The following is a 22,349-nucleotide window of genomic DNA, read 5'->3' on the forward strand; positions in this document are numbered from 1 at the left end:
TTCACCAAGTAAAAGGCACGCCTACTCATGGAGGGATGCAAGTTTAAATCAAGCCCCAAAAAGCTAGTAAAGCTAATGTCCAAGGGCTGGATTTCACTATACCTTGCCGATATCAGAATGAAAATGGCGCATTGGAATCTTCACCAGTTGGAAGACAGTAAACTTGATCTGAGAAACTCGACCACACGGGCTGCGCACTTGGCCCGCATTCACAACACAATAGTCAAGACATCTGTTCTCTTTCTTTCTCTCTCTCTCTGTCTGTCTGTCTCTGTCTCTGTCTCTGTCTCTCTCCCTCTCTCTCTTTCCTCTCCCTACTTTATAGAAAGTCCTACGTATATGGGCACTCAGCACCCTTCGGCCAGTGGAGCATCCTACATGATAAAAAGTTAATCACACACACAATATTTTCCTGAAAGAAGTGTACCGTGCATTGTTGAAGAACCCTACCTTGTGCATGTGTACGCGCCACTTCTTGCCTGTGTACACCTGCAGCTGTACTGCGTCGTGAGCGTCACTCCGAAGAGTGGAGCAAGCACGCACTGCACCCGCTGAAGCCACTGCCACCTCCGTCAACAGGGCGAGACGGCTACGTGCAGCGGCAGCAGCAGCTCAACCGGCAGCGTCGGCCCGCCCTGGCCGAGAGCGTAAGCAGCGCAATAGCCCCTCGCTCTGGGACGGTTAGTGGCGGCAGTGTTAGTGCAGGCAGTACGCCGGTCGCCGCCAGCGGAAGCATCAGCCTCTCGCAGTCGGCACGCAGCGGGTTCGCGCCGCTCTCGCGCATGCTGCGCAACCTGAGTTCTGAAACGCCATCGCAACAAACTAGCAGCAGCTTTGTCGCTCATGTCAATTTGGATTCGCCGGCAGGATGCTCACCAAGAAATGGTCGCAGCAAGCGATCGAAATCACCAGCTAGAGATGCGACCATGGCTATTGTCTCGGAATCAGCGCCGGCCTGGTTCCAGTCACCGCTTCAGGACGGCGACGACGACATCAGAGATGAAAAGGAAGACGAGTTTGGGTCGACTCCGCCGTCAATGCCCCACACGCCCGAACCGCCGCACACCCCGGACCCTCCGCACACCCCAGAGCCGGCTCAGTCGACCGGGTCACCACACCGGGTGAAACGCCGCAAGTCCAAGCGACAGACTCGCGACCAGGCTTTCGGATTCGAAGACTCTGGCAGTGCATACGGCAGCGCCGTGACACCGAAGAAGGCCGACAGTCGCAAGAACAGCAGTGACAAGAAGGAAAGCAACCGCCTCAGCATCTCCGATTTCTTCTCGCGCATACCGCTGTCGCCACGGCGATCTCCAGTGATCCGCAAACGAGGGGCATCGTCGACGACGTCTGGCGAGCTTTCGACCAAAGCCAGCGCCACCAGCACTAGCGAAGTCGCCGAGCCGCCAATCAAATTCGACAAGGAGAGACGGACATCGTCCGACACCACCGCCATGAAAGAGCACCGTGCACAGCGCAATTCTGAGATTGCCGATCCAGTTGCCGAGGGTGACGCAGAGCCCTCCGTTCAGCGAATACCCAGGTCCGTGTCACTGGAAGGCCGTCCGGGGCTGGTGCAGCATTCTCGCCGCCACGAGAAACAAGCCATGGTTGAAATCGACGAGAATGTCTTTCTTCCATTCGAAGCAACGACCGATGTGGTGTCTTCGTCTGACAGCATGCAGCGCTCCGACTTTCAAAGCTCTTCCGGTAAGGTCTCCTCCTAGTCAGCACCATATAGCAAATTACTGCAGTACTATAGCCAACATACTGTGGTCTATGCACTATGAAGTACGATGTCCAAGCCTAGCATTCTAGTCTACCCAGGACCTGCAGAAGCAGCTTATTGCTATTCAATCAGTATTGATCCATCCATACCGTAGCCTTTCAAAGACAAAAGGGTCAAAAGAACAGCATTTGCATAGGCTATGGCAGGTGCACATGACCTCATGGTAAACACGCGTTGATGACCAAACAGCTAGTCCGGTCATGGCCCAACGAACCGGACTGGTTCCGTCATTCCCGATACAGTCCTTGACTTCCCGTAATACATGTACAGTGTCTGACCTATAAAGTACAGATTTTATGGCTAAGACGTACATATTTTACACTCCTAACTAATTGCAATAACATGTATAGTATCATACGACGATCGTTTCGTCGTATTGTTCATGACGGCTCTTCAGGTGTGCATCAAGAACAGACTTTCATGCCGTGGAATGTCTCAGTACTCCTTGTCAGTTTTGTGCTAGATTATACACGTCTGACTGTTCAAAATCTGGTTTAGTTGGTGGACTCGATAGCATAACTTGTGCCCACAATTTCCATGTTACAATTTTTATTCCTTGGCTCACCATCTGATTTCTTCATGCACACCTGAAGAGCCGTCATGAACACTACGGCCAAACGATCGTCGTGTAATATTTTACACTCCTCAGAGACATCATAATCAGGGGCGTGCTCGGCCCCCCAACTAGGGGGGGGGGGGGGTGCACGGGAGCCGAGGGGAGCCCCCCCCCCCCCCCGGCAATTTTCTGCAATTTGTTTGCAACCTTTCTTGAATTTTAGAGCATATTTGCATACATTACAATTGCAATTACCCAGATTGGAAAGTTTAGGGGGGTGCACGTGCCCCCCGTGCCCATCGCCGAGCACGCGCCTGATAATACTGAGGCTTTACTGTAGCTGCACTATCACGAATCCGGTACTGAAGGAGTTGTTGAACACTAAACGCTGTGTCACTGCCCACAACAGAGAACTCAGAGTGATCTATTGAAGACAGGAGCTATGGGCCCTTGTTAATTTCTGCTGAATGGGAAAATGAAGTGAAAGTTGTTGGCTACCTAACTGTACCATAGTGATGATGTTTGTACACGTAACTAGCGGCTTTGTGGGCCTGTGTATGTATGTCCATGTGTATGGCTTGACGGTGACCGTGTGTGTGTATGTGTGTGTGTGTGTGTGTGTGTGTGTGTGTGTGCTTGTGTGTGTGTGTGTGTGTGTGCTTGTGTCTGTGTGTATGTGTGTGTATGTTTCTGTGTGTATGTGTGTTTACGTGCATGTGTACGTGTGTGTGTATCTGTGTGTGTCTGCGTATATCTGCGTGTATGAGCATGCGTGCTTGCATGCATTCATGCACATGTGTGTATATACATGTCTGTGTGTGTATGTGCGTGTATGCATGCACCTTATGTGTTCGTTTATTGAGTGCAGATTTCGTACCCAGTCCCGTGTCCAAGTCGACTTTCCTAACCCAGTCTCTGTCCGCATCACCACAGCCTGCGTTCTCCAATTCATCCCTGGGCAGTTCAGAAGTACCCGTAGTACTCGAAGAAGCTGACCAGTGGATGTCGCCACAAGAAAGCACCAGCAGTTCGGCGTGCAGCAGTCGCAAGACATCCGACAACGTGTCGCCAGGGCTGGCCAAAGTCGAGGAAGAGCCACCAGCGCCGGCCCTCAGCGTCGAGTCCAAGATGGTCTTCTTCGATCACCGAGGCTCCGGTGGCGAGAGCAGTGAGCAAGTGTCTGATAGTGCCATGGCAACACAGAACAGCACAGTAACCACGGTGATCGCCGGTGAAGGTGAGCAGCATCGGGATCGCCACAGCACCTCGTCTGAAGTCGATGCAGCAGTCGCCATCTCCGATAATAATGCAGATGCCGTGGAGCAAGCGATCAGTGTTCCAGAGCAGAATTTTGAGTCAGCAGCACCGGGAGAATCGCCGACGGAAAGCTCACATGCGATGTCAGAGCCAGGTGGAACCGCACCGCCTGCAGCTCAAGATTGTGATGACGGTATTGGTAGCGACGCCGAAGAGGATACCGAGTTGAAGCCCAGGCAGAGTAGCATTGTACTGCTACCGCTCACACCGGAGAAACGTCAAAGTCCGGAAGATAGTAACCAAGCCGTTGCCACAACACCGTCCAGCCCGACACATTTCGACAGCAACATGGACGGTCGAGCCACCCTGCCATCCACCAACCGGCGGGCACGGCATTTGCGCCGCTTCAAGTCGGTCGACTCTAACAAATCCCCCGCCAAGGCCACGTCAAGTCCAAACCGGGGCGTACGATTCAGCGACAAACAGGATGACCAAGCACTCCATAGTGAACACGGATCTGCCAGATCGACCTTTGAAGCTTCTACTGTTAGTACGACAAGTGACGACTTTGTCTGGTTAGATGGGACGCCAAGAGGACCGTTGCATCCAGGTCAATCTCCAAAATTACAGGATGAATCCCAACTGGGTGTGTTTCCATTCGATGAGGACTTTCCGCCCGTCAAGGATGGGGAGTACTGCTCTTCCTTGGTACGTGTTTTGTACACAAGAATAACGTGTGCGTGCGTGCGTGCGTGTGCGTGCGTGTGTGTGTGTGTGTGCATGCGTGAGTGTGGTGTGAGGGGCATGAGAGGTGTGCAGGGTGTGTGCGTGTGTGTGCAAAGGGTCCATACCACAGGGGTAAGTATCTACGGAGGGTTATCCCCAACCCCCTCCCCACCCCCCCCCCCCCCCCCCCAAGCCCATCTCCTGTCCCAACCCTGACCCCTCCCCAACCCCTCCCTCCCCCAACCCCTCCCCCACCCCAACCCCCTGCCCTTCCCCGTATCCAACTGTGGTCTCATATTGTTGTGTGGTTTGTGCTGGCTACAGCTGAGCGCCCAGCATCCGGATTTCCAGTCTCGCTTTGCAATGGCTGGTTCACGCAGTGATGGACTAGATGACCATGAGGACGAGAAGGGAGACATACCGTCAGGTAACGGAGCACATTTGTTTCCCTGTCATTTTAGTGAAGAAAGTTGCAGCGAAGAAACCAGTTGATTTGAGGATGATGTGCGTAGGGTCTTTCATTTTTAATGAAATGGGTTTTAAACCTCAGATCACTCCAGTGGATCTGATCTAGCAACTCCTATCTGTAGGGGGGGGGGGGGTTCAGCAGGACCTCATTTCCTTGTGAAAATGACTCTGCAATGTTGTGGCATGCACCAACACCACATCAGCAAGTCTTAGGGTTGTTTGGTTTTCCTTGAGTCGTGTACAGTATAGGTTTTCTTGTATGGTTGCCTACCTGCTCTCTTTTCTCTCCTCTCTCACCGCAATCCATTGACTTTGGCATATGTCAAGTCGGGGGCCCAGCATTCCACTCGCTCACGTCAACGAGGGCATGCTATTGATTTACACGGTTGAATGCCTTACTCCCAGTGGTGGTATTCCTTTGCAATGCTACATTGCTAGTTTGACTGGCTTTCGCATCATTACGCATCAGCCAGGACATACATCTTCATCATGACTGGCCCAGATATGGAAGTATCAAAATTCCCATTGAACACTTGTTGAACAGTTGGTAAAATAATCATAATAGGATGGCAGTTCTTAATGTGCGCAAGCTCCACTGCAGGCACTTTATTACACGAAAAACCCTTCACATACCATCCTCAAATCAAGTGGTCTCTTCGTTGCAAAGTTTGAGATAAAGAGACCGCTTGATTTGAGGATGGTGTGTGTAGGGTTTTCCGGATAGCAGTGGGTAAAGAAATGAACTCGGATGGTGAGCCAATTAAAAACTATCGTGAAAAAGGAGAAGGACGAAATGTTACGAGTTATAAGTAAAGAAATGAGCATTTCGGTGCAAGCAGATATGTTCCGTAGGCTTACCTTCTGTTCTTGATGTTCCGTCTCCATTACCAGCGTTAAGATCGCCATGGCAACCGAGCGTGTCAGCGGACCGTCGCCGCATGTCCTTCAGGATGACGTCATCGCTGAGCCAGGCCAGCGACGTGTCCGACGACGTTCTGGAGCAGCCGCACCTCCAGGAGCACCTGCTGCTGCGCATCTTCTGCATCCTGCGCAAGTGGCTGAACCATCACTTTCAGGTACAGGTACACATGGTTACGCAGAACCTTGGTTACAAAGCACTGTGGCAGACAGTGAAATCTGTTGAGAAGTCAAGCGGCCACGGGACGCTGGTCTTGCAGCCACGAGCACTGCTGGTCAATGGTTACAGTGTGTACTTGAACTACAGATTATCAGTGCACGTATGTGCTGAAGCTGTAAGGGCGCCGGCCCCGGTCATTCCACCGGATTTCAATGTGCACAACAGTGCAGTACAGAATACCTGTCCGTTGTAGTGATGTTTCATATAGTGAGGTTTCACAGTATGGTCTGATGTATTGCAAGCACATAACCCAGTACCCCCCCCCCCCCCCCTCCCATGGTGTCTATTTTAGGTGCTTCCCGACCATGCACGCCTGGTATTAGCTCCGCACAGAAGTAAAAACTGCGCTTTGGATCAGAACTGGTTGAATTGCCCAGTTCGCACGCACATCAGGTACCAGTACTAGTAGTCCTACATCTATGCTTGCACTAGTCATCCGTCAAAACTGATCCAGTTGAACATTTTGCAGCCGGGCATATTTCGAATTGTGCTTCCGGGTCGTGTTGTTTCCTCTGCTGTAGGACTTTGCCACAAACAGTGAACTGCTTGAGAAGCTTGTCAAGTTCATCAATGAACTCTCCGGAAACCTGACAGCCACGGATGAGGAAGTGCATAGTCTGCAGGTCATAAGAGAGTAAGTTAAAAATGAGAGCCGCATACTGCATAGATGGGCTTGTTCTTCAAGGTAGTTGTTGTGTTTGCTTTTCACATCACACACGTTCACTCGGGACAAGTAGATGTTCACTTCTTCCTTCACTTGCCGCAGGGGCGTAGCCAGGATAGTGATCAAGGGGGGTGCCACGACTTTCCCCACACAAAAGTACATGCACTTATGTTGGTCCTTTCATGCACATTATTCGGTCCGTGAAATGGGGGGGGGAAGCAAAATTCGACGCTGAAGATCAATCAGTGAATGGCAAATCTCCAACCAGGGAGTAGTAATAATTATGGTATTTTACCACACCCTGGCCTGCTTCCAACTAATGATGGACTAAGTCCTGGATGCTGCTTTCTGAGAAATTCTCCAGAATTATCACACTCTCCATCGAACTTTTAAAGTGGGATTTCTCGAGCCATTTTTCCCCTTCGTCAGTTTGATAGTGCAGTAAGGCATCCTTGATCAAACCTACACTATTCCCCACAAAAACTCAAAATGCACTTCAACGTGACTTTCACTCTTCTACTCCTCAGGTATCCACACTTGCAATGCATGAAAGAAACTTTGCCTTTCCACAACGAGACCAATTAACATCGAGAACTACATTATACAAAACATAGCGAGAACAAACTGCTATGTCGGACGTGTGCTTTCCGGCCATAGACCGCGTTGCTACTTCCTTGCTTCTACCAATGGCGCGTTTGTATGATTCTCTGCTTCTAACAAAACATGTGGAGTGCGATGCAAATCATGTGCTGAGCCTGCTGAGGCCTGATGTGACACTGCACAACGGTAGGTACGAAGCGGAGTTCCCTTGACTAGAAATTGCATTGCAAAATGGCCAATCATGAGACAAAAATTTAAAGAGTCAACTGCATGTAATTTGGTTTCAGATACATTGTACTTGCAGGTCTGAACCAGGGAGTAATACCTACTACTCCCTGGTCTAAAACAGGGATGGCTACAGACTCAGTGTGCGATGTGCAGAGTTGCGCATGTGATCAGCGGGTCTGCTATGGTCTCTCTCGAACGAGCTGTGAACCAAGATCGAAATTTTGAGGGGGGTGCTTTGGCACCCAAAGCACCCCCCCCCCCCCTGCCTACGCCCCTGCTTGGCCATACATTGGTGATATTCACAAGAATATGTTCTGGAATAAGTGAGAACTGTTCTGACAGCCAAGGTTGAAGAAGTGCATAGTCTGCAGGTCATAAGAGAGAAGGTTAAAAATGAGACTGGTTGGTAAGAGCAGGGTGAGGATCGGAGCTGGTCTTGTGTGCTATCTGGTGGTCTGGGTTCTTGGCGTGAGCCTCATTCCTGGCCACCGTCAGTCTTTTAACTATGCCAGGAAGACAGCACGGGGGAAATGTGTGCGTGGAGGGGGGAGGGGGTGTTCATACGTGCGTCCATGCGTGGAGGAGGGGCGGGGTTGGAAAAAGGCAGGCAGGATGGACTCGGCGGGAAAGGCAGAATGCTGGACAAGGATATGTGCCTTACAGCAGCGGAGTTCAACATGGCCACCAGGTGTGAGCTGGTTGACATTGCTGGGATGTTTCATGAGCTATGATTAAAACTTGTGTTGTGAGTCTGGCAAGGTCACCGATCACACGGAACTACTCATCCCGAAGATGGCATGACATGAATGTGTTCTGTTCTTGGCAGGGCTATCAACCGACAACAGTCCAAGCATATGGAACACAGCTTCCAGACGCTGAAGAGTCGCTACAATGAAGCGGTGAGAACTACACGGGCACACACGGCACCCCCCCCCCCCCCCCCCCCCCCACACACACACACACAAAACCCAGCACACGTTCAGACATCTTGGCTGCACACTCCAACAGCCTTCCAACTTGGAAGGTTACAAGTTATATGATAACATAGGAGGGGAAGGTGAGCGCAACCAAGACAAGCACGGCCTGAAATTCTCAGCTGTGAAGGCTGTTGGAGTGCACATCCAAGATGTGCTAGGGCTGTTAGCCAGTTACGGTTGTAGGAAGTCAGTATCGTCGGTCAGTGTCGTGCCATGTTATCGCACGAGCTGATTGCTTAGTAACTGGTGGTGTTGGTGGACATTATAGCGTAACTTGTAGTTCCTTGGTCCCTTTTCTATTCTATAAATTTATCCTTGGTTCTCCATCCGAGTTCATGCTTAGGAGAAGGCTGCAATTTAAGCATAAACTGTGAAGTCTTCTTGTGACATGTCCTATATTCAATTTGTTTGAATCATTCTCGCGGTAGCCGCTGGCCACTGAGATGTGTTTGTTCCTTTATTGCTCCTATTGCAGATGGACCGCTTACCCCAGTTCAATTCCCTTGACAACGAGACCGTTGCCAAGCAACTGGCCCTGGTCGGCTACAGTGTGATTTGCGCCATGCCGGGAAAGTGAGTTGAACACGCCAGTAGTACAGTCAGCCTCGCTTAACTGCACACATCCGTTTTCCAAATTTAAAATATCCGGATAGGCGAGGGAGCCGGAGAATTGAACACACATACTGTATGTATGCATGCCATATGCTGTAAATCGGTAGCCAACGATTTTCTTCCGGATGGTGAGGGATCCGGATAAGCGAGGTCTGACTGGAGTACACGGCAGCTAGTCGGCCTTTTCTCTTCTGCAGATCCTGAAGACATGTGCGTGCTGGACGGGTGTAATGTGCAAATGTCCACAGATATTCATGCGCGGACTGTGCTAGTGGTCTTCGCTGTAGAACTGCATCCAGCATAGCGCTTGGAGGTGATGACATCAGAAGTTGAAAAATGACGACGAATAATGACTTCCGGGTCCCTATCTGCCCGTAGCGAGGTACGGTATGTGGTGGGGTAGGCCCCTCGTGTCACATGGACGTGTGGATGTTTCTGTACCAGGAGAGGGTCCCCGGCCGGGAAGGGCCGGACCAGTCACATCAATACTGATGGATGCTGAACCCTGCCGTGAACTCGGGAAAGCCGCCCAAATGTGTATGGATCCATACGAAAACTAGATGCAGGTGGATGGCCGCATTGTCATGACTCTGGTCTGGCAGTGACATGCCACGTTCAAGCCCTGTTACATGTGTTATGCACATGTAGTACAATTCTAATGCGGCTCTTTGAGTTGCGTAATGAAGGTACCCCATTCAACAATAGTGTCCATGTCCTGCTGATGCTCTGTGCGTATACACCAGCCTCCACAGTCCTCCTGCTCACCCATGCAAGCCATGCACACCCCCATGATAAAATCCCACGCTCTCTATTTGTTTTTGACCCTGCGCTCAGGGAGCTCGTCAGTGGCAGCTTCGGCAAGGGGGATCGGCGCGAAACAGCCCCGCACGTCATGGCAGTGTCTGACTTCTATAATCAGGTAATCACGGTGATCATGAATAATATTAAGTGCGTACTCATATCACAAACGTACACTGTAGCAACGGGGTTGAACCCAAATACAGTGGTCCCTCTATAATCCGGCACCATTTGTGCCACGAAAATCTGCTGGATTAGGGAGGGTGCTGGATTAACAAATCTGATTTACTGCTGCAATGTGCATTAAGAGGACATTTTGGCTACTGAAAATTGTGCTGGTTTATCGAGGGTGCTGGATTATAAAGTGCCGGATTAGAGAGGGACGACTGTAGTTTCGTGTCCAGAACGTTTTCTTGTCACAGTCGTTAGTGGAGTGTCGTGACCAAAGGTGTTTTTTTTAATTCATCGTCATGCTACGATTATTATCTCCACGCCGCCTGATCAGGGTGATGTTTGTTTATTCTTGCTGAGTGTTTCGTCTTGATTCCATTACATAGACACTCGGCACACAAGGTATCTGCCGGCAAATTCCACATCAGGATTCTCATGCGAATCGTCAGGACTAGAGATTTTCACGTGAATCGTCAGGACCAGATATTTGCAGTATAGGTTCAGCTCTTTGTAGCATTGGATATACGCAGGCATGCGAGTCACACTCCTTTTAGGCTATCATCAAGTGTAGTACACATTCATATCTACAACTGGGATTGATGGGCTGAAAGAGGCTCCTGGAAACGGAAGTCTGGGTGCATTTGGTTTCTATCCTGGAAGCTCAAATGAATTAATATGTTCCCATGACAAACACACACACATACACGCAAACACACTCACACACACACACACACACTTGCAAACGCATGCACGCACACACACACACAAACACACACACACACACACATGCACACATACTATCCGCAGGTGACCGGCTTGATCATGTGGGAGATCCTGCAGCGCAAGAACGCGTCGTCACGTGCCGCCGCCATCGAGAAGTGGATCGCGATCGGCGACATCTGCCTGACAATGAACAACTTCTACGCCATCACCATGATCACCAGCTCCATGAGCACATCGGCCATCTGCAGACTGACCAAGACATGGCTGCACATCAGTAAACAGGTTCGTAGTCTACTACATGTATGCATAGATGTTATACTGTGGGTACTTGATCAGTCACATGGCAAATCACATGATCAGTCACATGACAAATCACATGATCAGTCACATGACATTAATCACGAGATCAGTCTCATGTCTAGTCACATAATCAGTCGTATAACAAGTCACGTGACCAGTCACATGACCAGTCATGTGACGGAATCACATGACAAGTCACATGACCAATCACATCATAAAAACATAATCAGTCACCTGGTCACGAAGTGAAGCTAAGCTAGCTACGTACCGTATTTCCCCGAATATAAGTCGCACCTTTTTACACAAAAAACCAAGGGTGAGAAAGGGGGTGCGACTTACAATCGAGCATGACTTACTACTGAAGTGATCATGTCGACACAATATTGCTCAAACCTGAAAATGGGGGTGCGACGTATAATCGGGGAAATACGGTAACCAGTCACATGATCGACCACTAGCTTGACCAGTTACATGGTCAGTCAAATGACGAGTTGCAAGACAGAATGGATGGACAAGCGATGTGAAAATGTCCAATTGGATAGATTCTGCACATGCATCACGGTGTGACTATAGGCTGACCTCTGTAGATTTGCAAGCGCTGTGCCGCCAAAGAACTGTCGTCACAAATCATACGACTTCGCCAGATGCCCACCGAATGCCTGCGTTCTTCTGGACCACCGCCGCCCGTACTCACTGTATCAAGTGCAAATCCTGCCTGGGAGCGGTTTTCCAGCCGTGCTGCTACCCACAGTCAATTGGGAACGTGTGGCCAGACACAAAGGGTACATGGATGCGGCTAATGGGGTTTCTCGGCATTTGTGCCAGTGGTTGTGAGACTTATCCACTCACCCCGCCGTTAGGCACTGCATCTGCCGCTAGGGTTTACAGGGTGTTAGCGGCCGTCGTGAGTTCCCTTTGGGAGCGGACACGATAATAAAAAGAATTATAAAGTACACCGCCAACTACGTGTGTGTCCCTACTGGTAGGTCCAGGCACCCAACCAGGCACCCGACCAGGCATCAATGTGAAAAGTGCAAACCCAACAGATTTTGTTAGTTCGGTTTCCTTCGTTGATGCCAGATTCAACAGATGCACTAGCAGTGCTTGCTGTGTTGGTGTTGTTATACATCAATGGCGTGCAAGCCCATGGCCATGCGAAAGCACACCCCTTGCACAAGCCCCAAGCCCATGCACACATACGCCCGTCCGAAGGCCCATTTCGAACCAGGTGAGCTCATGGGCTTATTAGCCAGTGCAGGCTGTCGTAATAAAACGACTCATCCGTGTTCCATTCCCGTGCATGGTACATGCATGGTGCGACGGCACAATGACAGCTGTCGCAAATCACACTGAGTATTACACATGTTTTTTGGTGATTCCTGGTTAGCTGCTAGCTTTTCCCTACTCGAAGATGTTGCCGCCGCGAAATCTGGGGGTTTGTGTTCGTCCTGGCGAAAACCGTGTTTTGATCCGTTGAGGGAGACGAGAGATACAGTGCGAAGACGTACGATCTGTCCGAGAATCGGCGAAGAAGAAAGCTTCGCAGACGACCCGTAGTGGTTGGGAACAGAATGGAACATATACCAGTCGATGCCTGTCATGGTAGGGATGACTGCTGCGAAGTTTTAGCCCCATGCTCCCCAGCGCTTTTTAGCGCCCGACGATAATTACCAAATTTCATCGATTTTCCATGTGGATCAAAGCATAGTCTCCTCAATCTTCTCCAGTCGAGCTGAGTCTGGACGCTACAATGTCGAGACGCGAAAAGAGAACATGCATGAACACACAGGAGCATCACATGCAGCTGCATTCTGCCTTGACGAAGCTGAGAACAACACCAACACCACGCATTTGGAAGACATTTCGAAGAAGACGAAGAACTACATATCTGCGTTCAAAAAAGCCTCGGTACTGTGCAGTATGCATGCGTGCATGCGCGAAGCACGGGGTACGCGGATCAACTTCGTTCAAAAATCATTGTGCCACACGGGTTGTATGATTTGTGTGCGATCATGGTCTTTCTTCTTGACAAACAAAAGTGAAGTTTTTCGATCTTCAAATCGCCATAGCGTCCTTGTCATGACTCCAAATCAGCTGAAACTTTGCAGGAGGAATGAAAATGCCATGCTGAATCGATTGGTACCATTTTCGAAGGGTTTCCTTGAAAAATAAAAATTAGCCTGCACTGGCTAGGCTTATCCGCAGACTTTTGCGATAGGTCAAGTCAGCCTCACAGCTGCTCACGGGCCATGTTCTGTGGATACAATGTCATGTTGACCGAGGTTGGAAAGGATCGATCAGTACCAATAATCGTGCTCTGTGTGTGGAAAACAAGTTCCACGTAGCCATGAGAATATTAAGATTTAGATTTAATTATCTCTAGGTAGAGGAAGAGTATCTCTAGGTAGGCTGCAAAAATTGTTCTTGTGTGTATTATACTTTGTCACACCCACTCACATCTGGATTCATGACCGCATCAGACGTACTGCAATAGTAGTCAACCTGCCTTTCACAAAGACTACGGGCACGCATTGTCCTCTTCTGCATGGCTATTTGCTTGGTGATTCTGCATGGCATGACATTATGCCACGGGAATTAATGTACTCGCATTGCAGTGCATAACTTTGACGGGCCAGAAACCAAGTTCAGGCAGTTGATAATATCCAATTTATGCTTTACATGTTTTACGTCATCAAGATTTGATTTCGGCCCTTCATCCGAGATTGTCAATATTTCCAGCTAGAGCACAAGTGCAGATTTCCATGGAAACGTAGCAATAATTACAATAATATTACCAGTATATGTACGTACACAGTCCCAACTGGATTGGGATGCTCTTCATTGTGCAAGCCACACTTAACCGTTCCACTTCTGTGCCAATTCTATACGCACAACTGAATCTATGGCAGATAATATGCCAGTAGGGTCACGTAGGAACGTCACAGAATCAGCAGTGTGTAGAAAATGACGAGCAAGCGCCTACCCGTGTGTGCACGAAGCACGCATGTCCGGAGATTTGCTCAATCTACTGTATTTTCCTGGAGTTGACATTGTATTGGTGATTTTTGCCTGGGTGCTACTAACCCATGGACCTGAGTCTATTCCCCGTGAATTGTGCGGGCAAATTTCTCAAATAATTATGCGCATAATTATGCGGCCTAAAGCGGTCAGTTACACAAGGATTATGCGGCATTGGGGGGATTACAATCGACTATGCGGGCTCTTGCCGTACATCCAGTGCCATACTGTGCAGGACAGCCACTGCACACGTATACCATTGTGTAGTCATGACGATGCAGTGGTTGATAAGCCTGGTTTTAGTGTTGGCATACATAGAAATACCTGTCTTATACAGAAGCCTGTCTCATACGAACAAAATTTCCCCAAAGAGTGATATAAGCCGCGGCCTTTATACACGACTTTACGGTAGTTGACACGGTTAGCATTTTACCGTTCACGCAGAATCCAGTGGTACTCGTACCCAGCACCCAATATGCCGTCGGTTTGGTATTGTTTCGACGATAGAAAGCTCTGTTTAGTGGGAGAATGAAACGGAAAGATTCTAACTAGGGTGACGTCACAAGTCGACCGTTGTATCAGAAACCAAAAATGCTAACCATGTCTTGAAAACACACGAAAAACGGTCCAGGCCGACGGTCGAAGTTAGCGCGAACGGTAAAATGCTAACCATGTCTTGTGGTCACGTCTTCACTTGTACTCAGTCACACGTACTTCAAGTACACAAAGGCCCACAATGAAAAACCTTGGGCAAATTCCGTTGTGACTCTGAGTATCATGGCTGAACCAATCATCAGACAACGCTCATTGTGTGCCTTTGTGTACGCCGCTCTGCCTGAATCAGGCATTGAGCACTTTCGCAGAACCTACGCCTACTGCCTCTGCCTCTGTACTTCAAGTATAATCGTTATGCAAGCCACAGACGCGAGTTGGGGATATTAAAAGGGAGTGCAGGCTAACACAGTCTGGTGACGCACAGGTGGTCATACGACCGTGTGTATGTGCGCCCGTTGCGTACACACCCACAACCGCACTCACATGCACAACCACCCACCCATACACGCGCGCGCGCGCACACACGCACACACACACACACGCACACACACACAAACACACCGACACACAGAGCCAGCAACAAAATTCCAACATCGACGAGCGACGGCGACGACATCATAAAGCAACTTCACTTCACTATACAAAAACACATTAATACACAGCAACGCAATGTATAAGTAGTAGCATCAGCCTCAAGCACAGACAGCAACAGCAGCAGCAGCGTGACACAAAAATCTAGAATCGACCGTGCACTGTTAGTCGTTCACGTGTGTGTTTGATAAAGTTCACATTTGATGGGTAATGATAATTTCAGCCTGAGCTTTCACTCAGTATTGGGCCGCCAGCAGCAGCAGCAGCGGCGACAACTTCTGTCCGGAGAATTTCATGGCGAGAAAAGCAAAAAGAATTATTGATCAGCACGGCACAGACCGCAGCAGTTACTTTGCTCTGGCACTGCAACAGTAGTGCACCTCTAGCTCTAGAACTCGTAGAGCGTGCGGTTAAATAACTATGATGCTTAAAGTACAAGGAATAACGGTACTGGGAGGTGGCATATTGCGTTTTTTCCGCAGAAAAACAACTTTTGTATTATAAGTAGATTGTGAGAAGTGGAGCGACATTGATGGAGTAAGAAAGTTGATAAAAAGATGGAGAGGGAGAGGCAAATAGGGAGAAATGTCACACGCAAACGTTCCGATATGACACCACTAGCAAGGACTGAGCGCGAACTACATCGAGTGCACAAAAAATATCAAGAGTGAAGAGTCGGGACGTAGTTGTGGACATATACGCACATGTATGAACACACACACACACACACACACACACACACACACACACATACGCGCGCACACACGCACACACACACACAAAAAGCCCGGACAGAGTACCTTTCAGAACTTCTACCGGACGCTGTCCTCGAATGACGTAAACTCTTCGTCCTCATCCCCACTGGTGATGGCGGCCACCAATGACGCCACCGCCTCGTTACTCACAGGACGTGAATCACCAGGTGGCGGACTCACAGAACGAGTAAGAGTACTAGTACTAGTATCCGGTAAGGTAACGGTTTCATCTGCAGACGAGGCTGCCGCGGAGCTCGGTGCACTGTCGCTGGCCATTGCCTGCGCTTGCACGCTCTCCAGGAACGACTCAAAGTCGTCGTCATCCTCGTCGTCCACGATACTGAAGCCAGAGTCGCTCACCGTGGCTGCGGGTGCTGGTGTGTCGGCGGACACTACGCTACTGCTACCACTCGCCGCTGCTGCAGGAACATCGCTGACGGCGTGGAACCCAGCCGCCTCGAATCTGGCCAGTTGGTCGGCGTGCGTCGTGGGCAGACCGTCAACGAGGTCGGTGTCCGTGAAGGGCGGTGGCTCCCGTTGCATCATCCGGGGATTACTGCCGATCAGTCCGCTGCTGGTTGACGGGGGCTTCACTGTAGCACCGAGCACTGATGTCGTGGACGCAGTGAACACCGTTGAGGACTGCTTGCCACCAGACGTCATCCGCTTATCAGTGCTGGGCGATGTCGACGTGGCTGCTTTGCCACCCTTGCTCATACTCTGCTCGAAAGCATGAATCTGCGCCCTGGCTGGGTCCAGTTTCGGCTCACTGCGCAGTCCATTGAGGCTTAGAGGTGCCACGACTGACGAATCCCTGCCGTCCGTCGTGTCCGTGGATGCTTGTGACGATGCAGCTCCCTCACTGCGCACCTCAGTGCGGGGTGAGGCGCTGGCTGGCGGAGCAGCGGACGAGATGTACATCTCGCCATTTTGCCTGAGCGCAAGGTTCGTGGCCTGCGCCACGGCCACGGCTGTGGCGGCGGCTCTGGACGCCTCCATGCTCTGCGCCTGGCGTGCAGCTCTGGCCTGCTCTCGTTTCGCTTCGTACATGGCCTCCTGCTCGCGCTGCAGTCTCATCTCCTCGTCGCGCTGCCTGCTTTCCGTGCCGTCCGTAGCCTGGTGAATGACGATGTCATCATACCTGCCCGAGCCAATGATCTCCCTCTCTCGGTCCGTAATTACAGGAACGCCTTGACCCAGCTCCAGCAAAGCCGGGTCGGCATCGATGAGGTTGTGGAATTCAATTGTTGGTTCCCCATCCACTCCTTCACTCGGATATCGATATCTGCCAGTGGACAAGACGCTGGGACCCAGCGCCCAGTTGTACCACGACGATAAGGAGCTGTAGCAAGCCCCCATCACGCCAGTAGTCAGGAGAAGACCTCCTGCAGCTGCCTCGTCTTCAACAGAACGAGAAAACTATTCAGACACTCCACGTGAAAAAGCTGGAGAGAAAGAGTATCGATGACTCGACTGAGCTGAGCATGATGAGCTTTGTGTACATTCAAATAATTCTCGTATGACGGTGAAAAAATAAAAAATTTCTTTCGACGCCATATTTTTGCTTTGGTGTCCAAGGTTACGCTGTCAGATACGATCCCGCGCGTGACGCGCATTGTTGGCGGTAGGTATTTTACTACTCCCATGCTGTCTTATAACGACTCCCTGCATGCTGTCAAGTGTCCACATGTCAGCCTATAATTATTTTAGCCTGGCAGCACCTGGCCGGCCGCCTGGCGCCTGTCACCTGTCACCTGGTTACTCACGTGAGTGACTTCCTGCACTGCACTGGACCATCACCATGATCAAGTGACAAGTCACAATCAATAATCATGTCACATGTGGGGTTCCGACGTGCTGGCACTCAAGCTCTCTCAATCCAGAACTTCACAATGCTGAAGGGCATCCCAGCTGGATTGCTTGGAAAAATGAACTCACCGAACAAGTCAGGCTGTGATTCTGCGCGGGATCCCGAGTTGACAAAACGGAGAACCGGAGGACCGGAGGACGGAGACAGGGCACGACCACAGCTAATACGGGCACCTGGAAACCAGGAGGCAGAACTGATCATTTGGATGAGTGGAGGATGTCTCGTCCGACTGTCACGCTCATGAGCCACTATTATAGCCGTAGTGAACTTGAGGTAACACGATTATGCCCAGTCCCTCACCAAACCGTTTCAGCTTCTCAAGATTGCATGGGCCTTCATGGATGTAACACTGGTTACCAGCTACAAGACAGTATCATCTTGTATTACCAAGAGTACATTATTATTATTATTATTATTATTATTATTTTGCTTGTTCGCGTCGGCATCAACCTGCATACAGCAGGTATACATGTATAGCCTTCGCTTAAGCTGCCATAAAAAAGAAAGCTCATCCTAAGCGAGAGGGCTAGAGGGAAATATAACGATAACGAGATACAGAATACAAAGAAATCCAATGAGTTCAACATAGAATTCAAAACAAGAAAGAAAGGAAAGAAAAACAGAGCCGAATCTACCGATTGATCCATCAATCGACAAAGGGGACTAATCCGTTAATGTTGCAAAGTAGAAGCTGATTGTAGTTGCAGATCTCCAAGCCAGGGCCAGCATATTGCCGATTCTGGATAGGTCTCTGCAGCATTTGATGTGGTAATTATCATAATTGTTGATAAAATTGTTAGAGTATCTAGTATCTAGAGTACATAATGTATGTAAAAAATTAAAAAAATAAAGTAAAATTTTTAATTATCGTGTCCGTTCTCGAAGGGAACTCACGACGGCCGCTAACACCCGATAAACCCTAGCGGCAGATGCAGCGCCTAATGTACCTATGTACTCTTGGTAATACATGTACCGGTACAGTAAAACCTGTAACTAAAGACCAACGTGACTAGCGACCAGCCTGGTACTACAGACCACTTCGCCAGGCACGGACGGTCTCGCGATCACATTCATTATGGTTGTGCGGTGGAATCCTCTAACTAGGGACCACCTGCCACTAAAGACCGCTTTCTCTGGCCCCAAGCCGGTGGTCGTTAGTCACACGTTTTTCTGTACTCAGTCAAGCAACCACAGCTATTCTACGTGATTGTAATCCTTGGGACGTTCCTCAAGAAGTCGTATACATGCACATAGTGGTTATCAACATGAAGCTGACTCAGGATCAGTGCATGTATGTAAACGAAGAACAGTGGAGTACCACAAGTCTACTAAGAAATTCATACACCAACATTGTCAGGCTACACGCCAATTTTGTTAACAAACATCTGTTGCTAAAAAAGTATGTATCATAGATTCATAGTCTTGGTGCTTCTGTTAGTTTCCTACCCTCTGGCACTTGATCCTTCATTTGCTGTCACATGTGCTATGAAAACCCATAGCGTGCTGCCTTCACGGCAAGAGGTATGAGCATCAGCGCTATGCACAGCTGTCGTAGTGCCGAAAACCCGCACTGCCACAGTCATAATAGAGTGACCGGCTGTTGCCCTGCAGTGTCTCTTTCCTCCTAGTCTCCACAAGATGAGCTGCTCGATAGACTTTGTGATCTCTTCATGCTGACTGCAACTTTTACAATCATTAAAATGATTGTCTGGATGATGTACTGGGATTCAAACAGCAAACGTTTGGCCAGTGCATATACCGGTATCAAGCCGAGGAGCATGTGTAGCGGGTTGGTTCCAGTTTTCGCTTATGCAGTTTTCCATTTTCTGCAGGACTTCAACTCCGATGCACGGCTTTCTTTTAGATCTGTCAGTGTAAGCGTACCCATGTAACAAAGTCATAATGCTATTGTGTTGTTTCCGTGTGTGCGTGCGTGCGTGCATGTGTGTGTGTGTGTGTGTATGTGTGTGTGTGTGTGTGTGTGTGTGTGTGTGTGTGTGTGTGTGTGTGTGTGTGTGTGTGTGTGTGTGTGTGTGTGTGTGTGTGTGTACATATGCATGCGTGCATGTGTGCTTGCTTGTATGGTGCCTGTGCACTGATTGCAGAAGATGGAGGTTTATGAAGTACTGAAGGAGGTCGGAGACCCAACTCAGAACTTCCGTGCCATGCGTGACCGTCTCCACGAGTAAGAACACACCCTGAATATCGTACACGGTAACAAACACATGCAGGTGTATAGGCGGGGTAGAATGGATGATAGCACTGAGCAAGTCGAGAAGAAAAATCCATGGCTGCTGCATGCTTCTCTGTCAACTTTGGTTCCATCTGCCTTCTGTTGTCCATCTTGTTCTCCTTCCGTTTTCGTTTCTGTTTCTGTTTTTGGGCTTCTGCCTTCCGGCTATCCAGGGCCGTAGCAGAGGGATTTCAGGTGCATGGCCCAGCCATATGCATAGGACACGCACCGGATGTGAACTTTAATGACGAAACCAAATTTTGCACGAATTGGTTTGAGCAATGAAGTTGAAGGCTCCACGGCAGCTGTACTTATGGTTGATTAGTATGGTGGTAAACACACACACCTGGCAATATGGCGGTGAATACACACCTTGGTTTGGGCAAAGTTTTGAAAAATTTATAAGGTCCGGCCATAGCCTGACCGGCCGAACTAACTACAGCCTATTATCTGTTATCACTTCTCAATCATACCCGTGCCTACCATCAAACCATTTTTCTTCCCTGTTCTGCTGCTCAACTTGTGTGACTAGAGCAACATTTCCAGCCCTGCCATATATGGGATGCTACCAGAAGGAGCTGATATACATCAACGAGACGAAGACGAAGGACAAGGACGGAAAAGTGAACTTTCCCAAGATGAAGAGGGTAAGCGAGGCTTCAAGCGGCAGCAGTGTCTCAAGTTTCACATCTCTGTCATGTGACTAAACCTCTGTAGACTGAGTAGAACGTGATCATGGCAAGTTGGCAGTGGAACCAGCATGGCCGACGTCATGCGACCCATACTGATGCAAGGGTTGACTTGAATTGGAACCAGCATGGCCGACGTCATGTGACCCATAGATGCAAGGGTTGACTTGAGTTGGAACCAGCATGGCCGACGTCATGTGACCCATAGATGCAAGGGTTGACTTGAGTTGGAGCCAACATGGCCGACGTCTTGTGACCCATACCGATGCAAGGGTTGACTTGAGTTGGAGCCAACATAGCTGTCTAGTATGGTCATGTATTACGTTATTCTCGTGTCCAAAGAAATCTGACCCACATGCCGAAAGCAGCGATAAGGCTCATGCGACCCTGCAGCCCTCCTGGAACGTGCATAGTGTAATTGAAGTGGAAACGCGGCGCTACTGTTGACTTGCGGGTCGGGTTTCTCTGGTTCGAATGTAGATGTGCAACAGCTATATACAGAGAAGCTGAATTCCTTTCCAAGACACTGACGGTTGAGTACTGCTGCCTCGAGTAATGTATTCGGGAAGCAGTGTGTCATATGCAAGCTTTAGATTACGACACGTAGTTCTGGCCCAGTACGGCGGACTTATTGCATATTATGTGTGTGCGTGCGTGCGTGCGAGGGTGCGTGTACATCCGTATACTCCTAGGTCAGTGCACATATTGCATATGCCATGGGTTTCATCATTGTGTATTCATTGAGTATGGCATAACACCTGTTTGTTTAGGAACTAACTACACTCATACCTCTTGCGGCTATCCGGACCCTGAACTCACGGGCACTTCGGTCCACCGGGCACCCTTTGGGCGAGTTTCAGTGGAAATATCACTACTCTTTTGTCACTTTTGTGGACGTAGTGACGTCATAATTGTGCCATATCTATGGCCTTTCCCCACCAAAGTGTATGTGATTCGGAGTTGCGGACATTTCAAAGTAACTTACGGGCAGTGTCCGGTCCAGGACCAAACGGAAAAACGAGTTACTAGTATGTGCAGCTGAGTATGCATATTGGTGTGTTGGTTTGCTTGACATGTTCTACGATCCATATGTACATGTACTTGCAGACATACGCCATTCTGAAGCAGATCCAGCAGTACCAGAAAGAGCCATACGAAGTCACGCCTGATGAAAAGGTACCCCGCGCCCCAGTGCACTACAAGTGCTCCGATTTTCTTCTATTGTTTTGGTATAGACATTTTGAGAAATGTGGTGGATTCATGGATGACATGGTGGGTGTGGTGTCTGCCCTTGCTGACACGGATGTGTGTATTTAGTCAGTCAGGTAACAGTGAACAATCATGCCCCCCCCCACACAATCTTTTGATATTTGTTCAGTATAATGTGTGCATGTTGCAGAGGCTAATAGGCCCAGAGATCGTAGTTCAATGCCTGCTGTGGAGGCAGCATCGAGTGCCAGCGTCCAAAGCCCCGTCGTGATTGTTGTAACGTTACATATAATCTGTCCAGTAACAGACATCCTGCTGTTGTGTACATGTACGAGCTGCTTACCAAGCACACCACCTCCCCTCCCCCCCCCAAAATGGTGGACCGGCTATGCTGCTCCTGTGGCACGTGCAAGGCTTTCTTA

The 22,349-nt window shown here is 49.5% G+C and overlaps 2 protein-coding genes across 4 annotated transcripts in view; one reads left to right on the top strand and one right to left on the bottom strand.

Annotated features, from left to right (window-relative positions):
• The window catches only part of LOC135819730 (ras-specific guanine nucleotide-releasing factor 2-like), a 44,038-nt gene that overhangs the window by 20,464 nt on the left and 1,225 nt on the right, over positions 1 to 22,349 (top strand). For all 3 annotated transcript variants that reach the window (XM_065332983.1, XM_065332985.1, XM_065332984.1), the window contains exons 19-30: positions 496 to 1,710; positions 3,214 to 4,310; positions 4,653 to 4,755; positions 5,688 to 5,872; positions 6,456 to 6,568; positions 8,253 to 8,325; positions 8,879 to 8,976; positions 9,850 to 9,934; positions 10,792 to 10,989; positions 19,902 to 19,981; positions 20,562 to 20,676; positions 21,826 to 21,894. In XM_065332983.1, coding sequence (XP_065189055.1) covers positions 496 to 1,710; positions 3,214 to 4,310; positions 4,653 to 4,755; positions 5,688 to 5,872; positions 6,456 to 6,568; positions 8,253 to 8,325; positions 8,879 to 8,976; positions 9,850 to 9,934; positions 10,792 to 10,989; positions 19,902 to 19,981; positions 20,562 to 20,676; positions 21,826 to 21,894 — 3,431 coding nt within the window. The remainder of the gene's footprint in view (positions 1 to 495; positions 1,711 to 3,213; positions 4,311 to 4,652; positions 4,756 to 5,687; positions 5,873 to 6,455; positions 6,569 to 8,252; positions 8,326 to 8,878; positions 8,977 to 9,849; positions 9,935 to 10,791; positions 10,990 to 19,901; positions 19,982 to 20,561; positions 20,677 to 21,825; positions 21,895 to 22,349) is intronic.
• On the bottom strand, positions 15,152 to 17,388 carry LOC135819732 (uncharacterized). Its single transcript, XM_065332987.1, has one exon. The coding sequence runs from the start codon at positions 17,283 to 17,285 to the stop codon at positions 15,984 to 15,986; it is 1,302 nt and encodes a 433-aa protein (XP_065189059.1). The 5' UTR covers positions 17,286 to 17,388; the 3' UTR covers positions 15,152 to 15,983.

Source organism: Sycon ciliatum, chromosome 6 (assembly GCF_964019385.1).
Source record: "Sycon ciliatum chromosome 6, ocSycCili1.1, whole genome shotgun sequence".
NCBI lineage: Eukaryota > Metazoa > Porifera > Calcarea > Leucosolenida > Sycettidae > Sycon > Sycon ciliatum.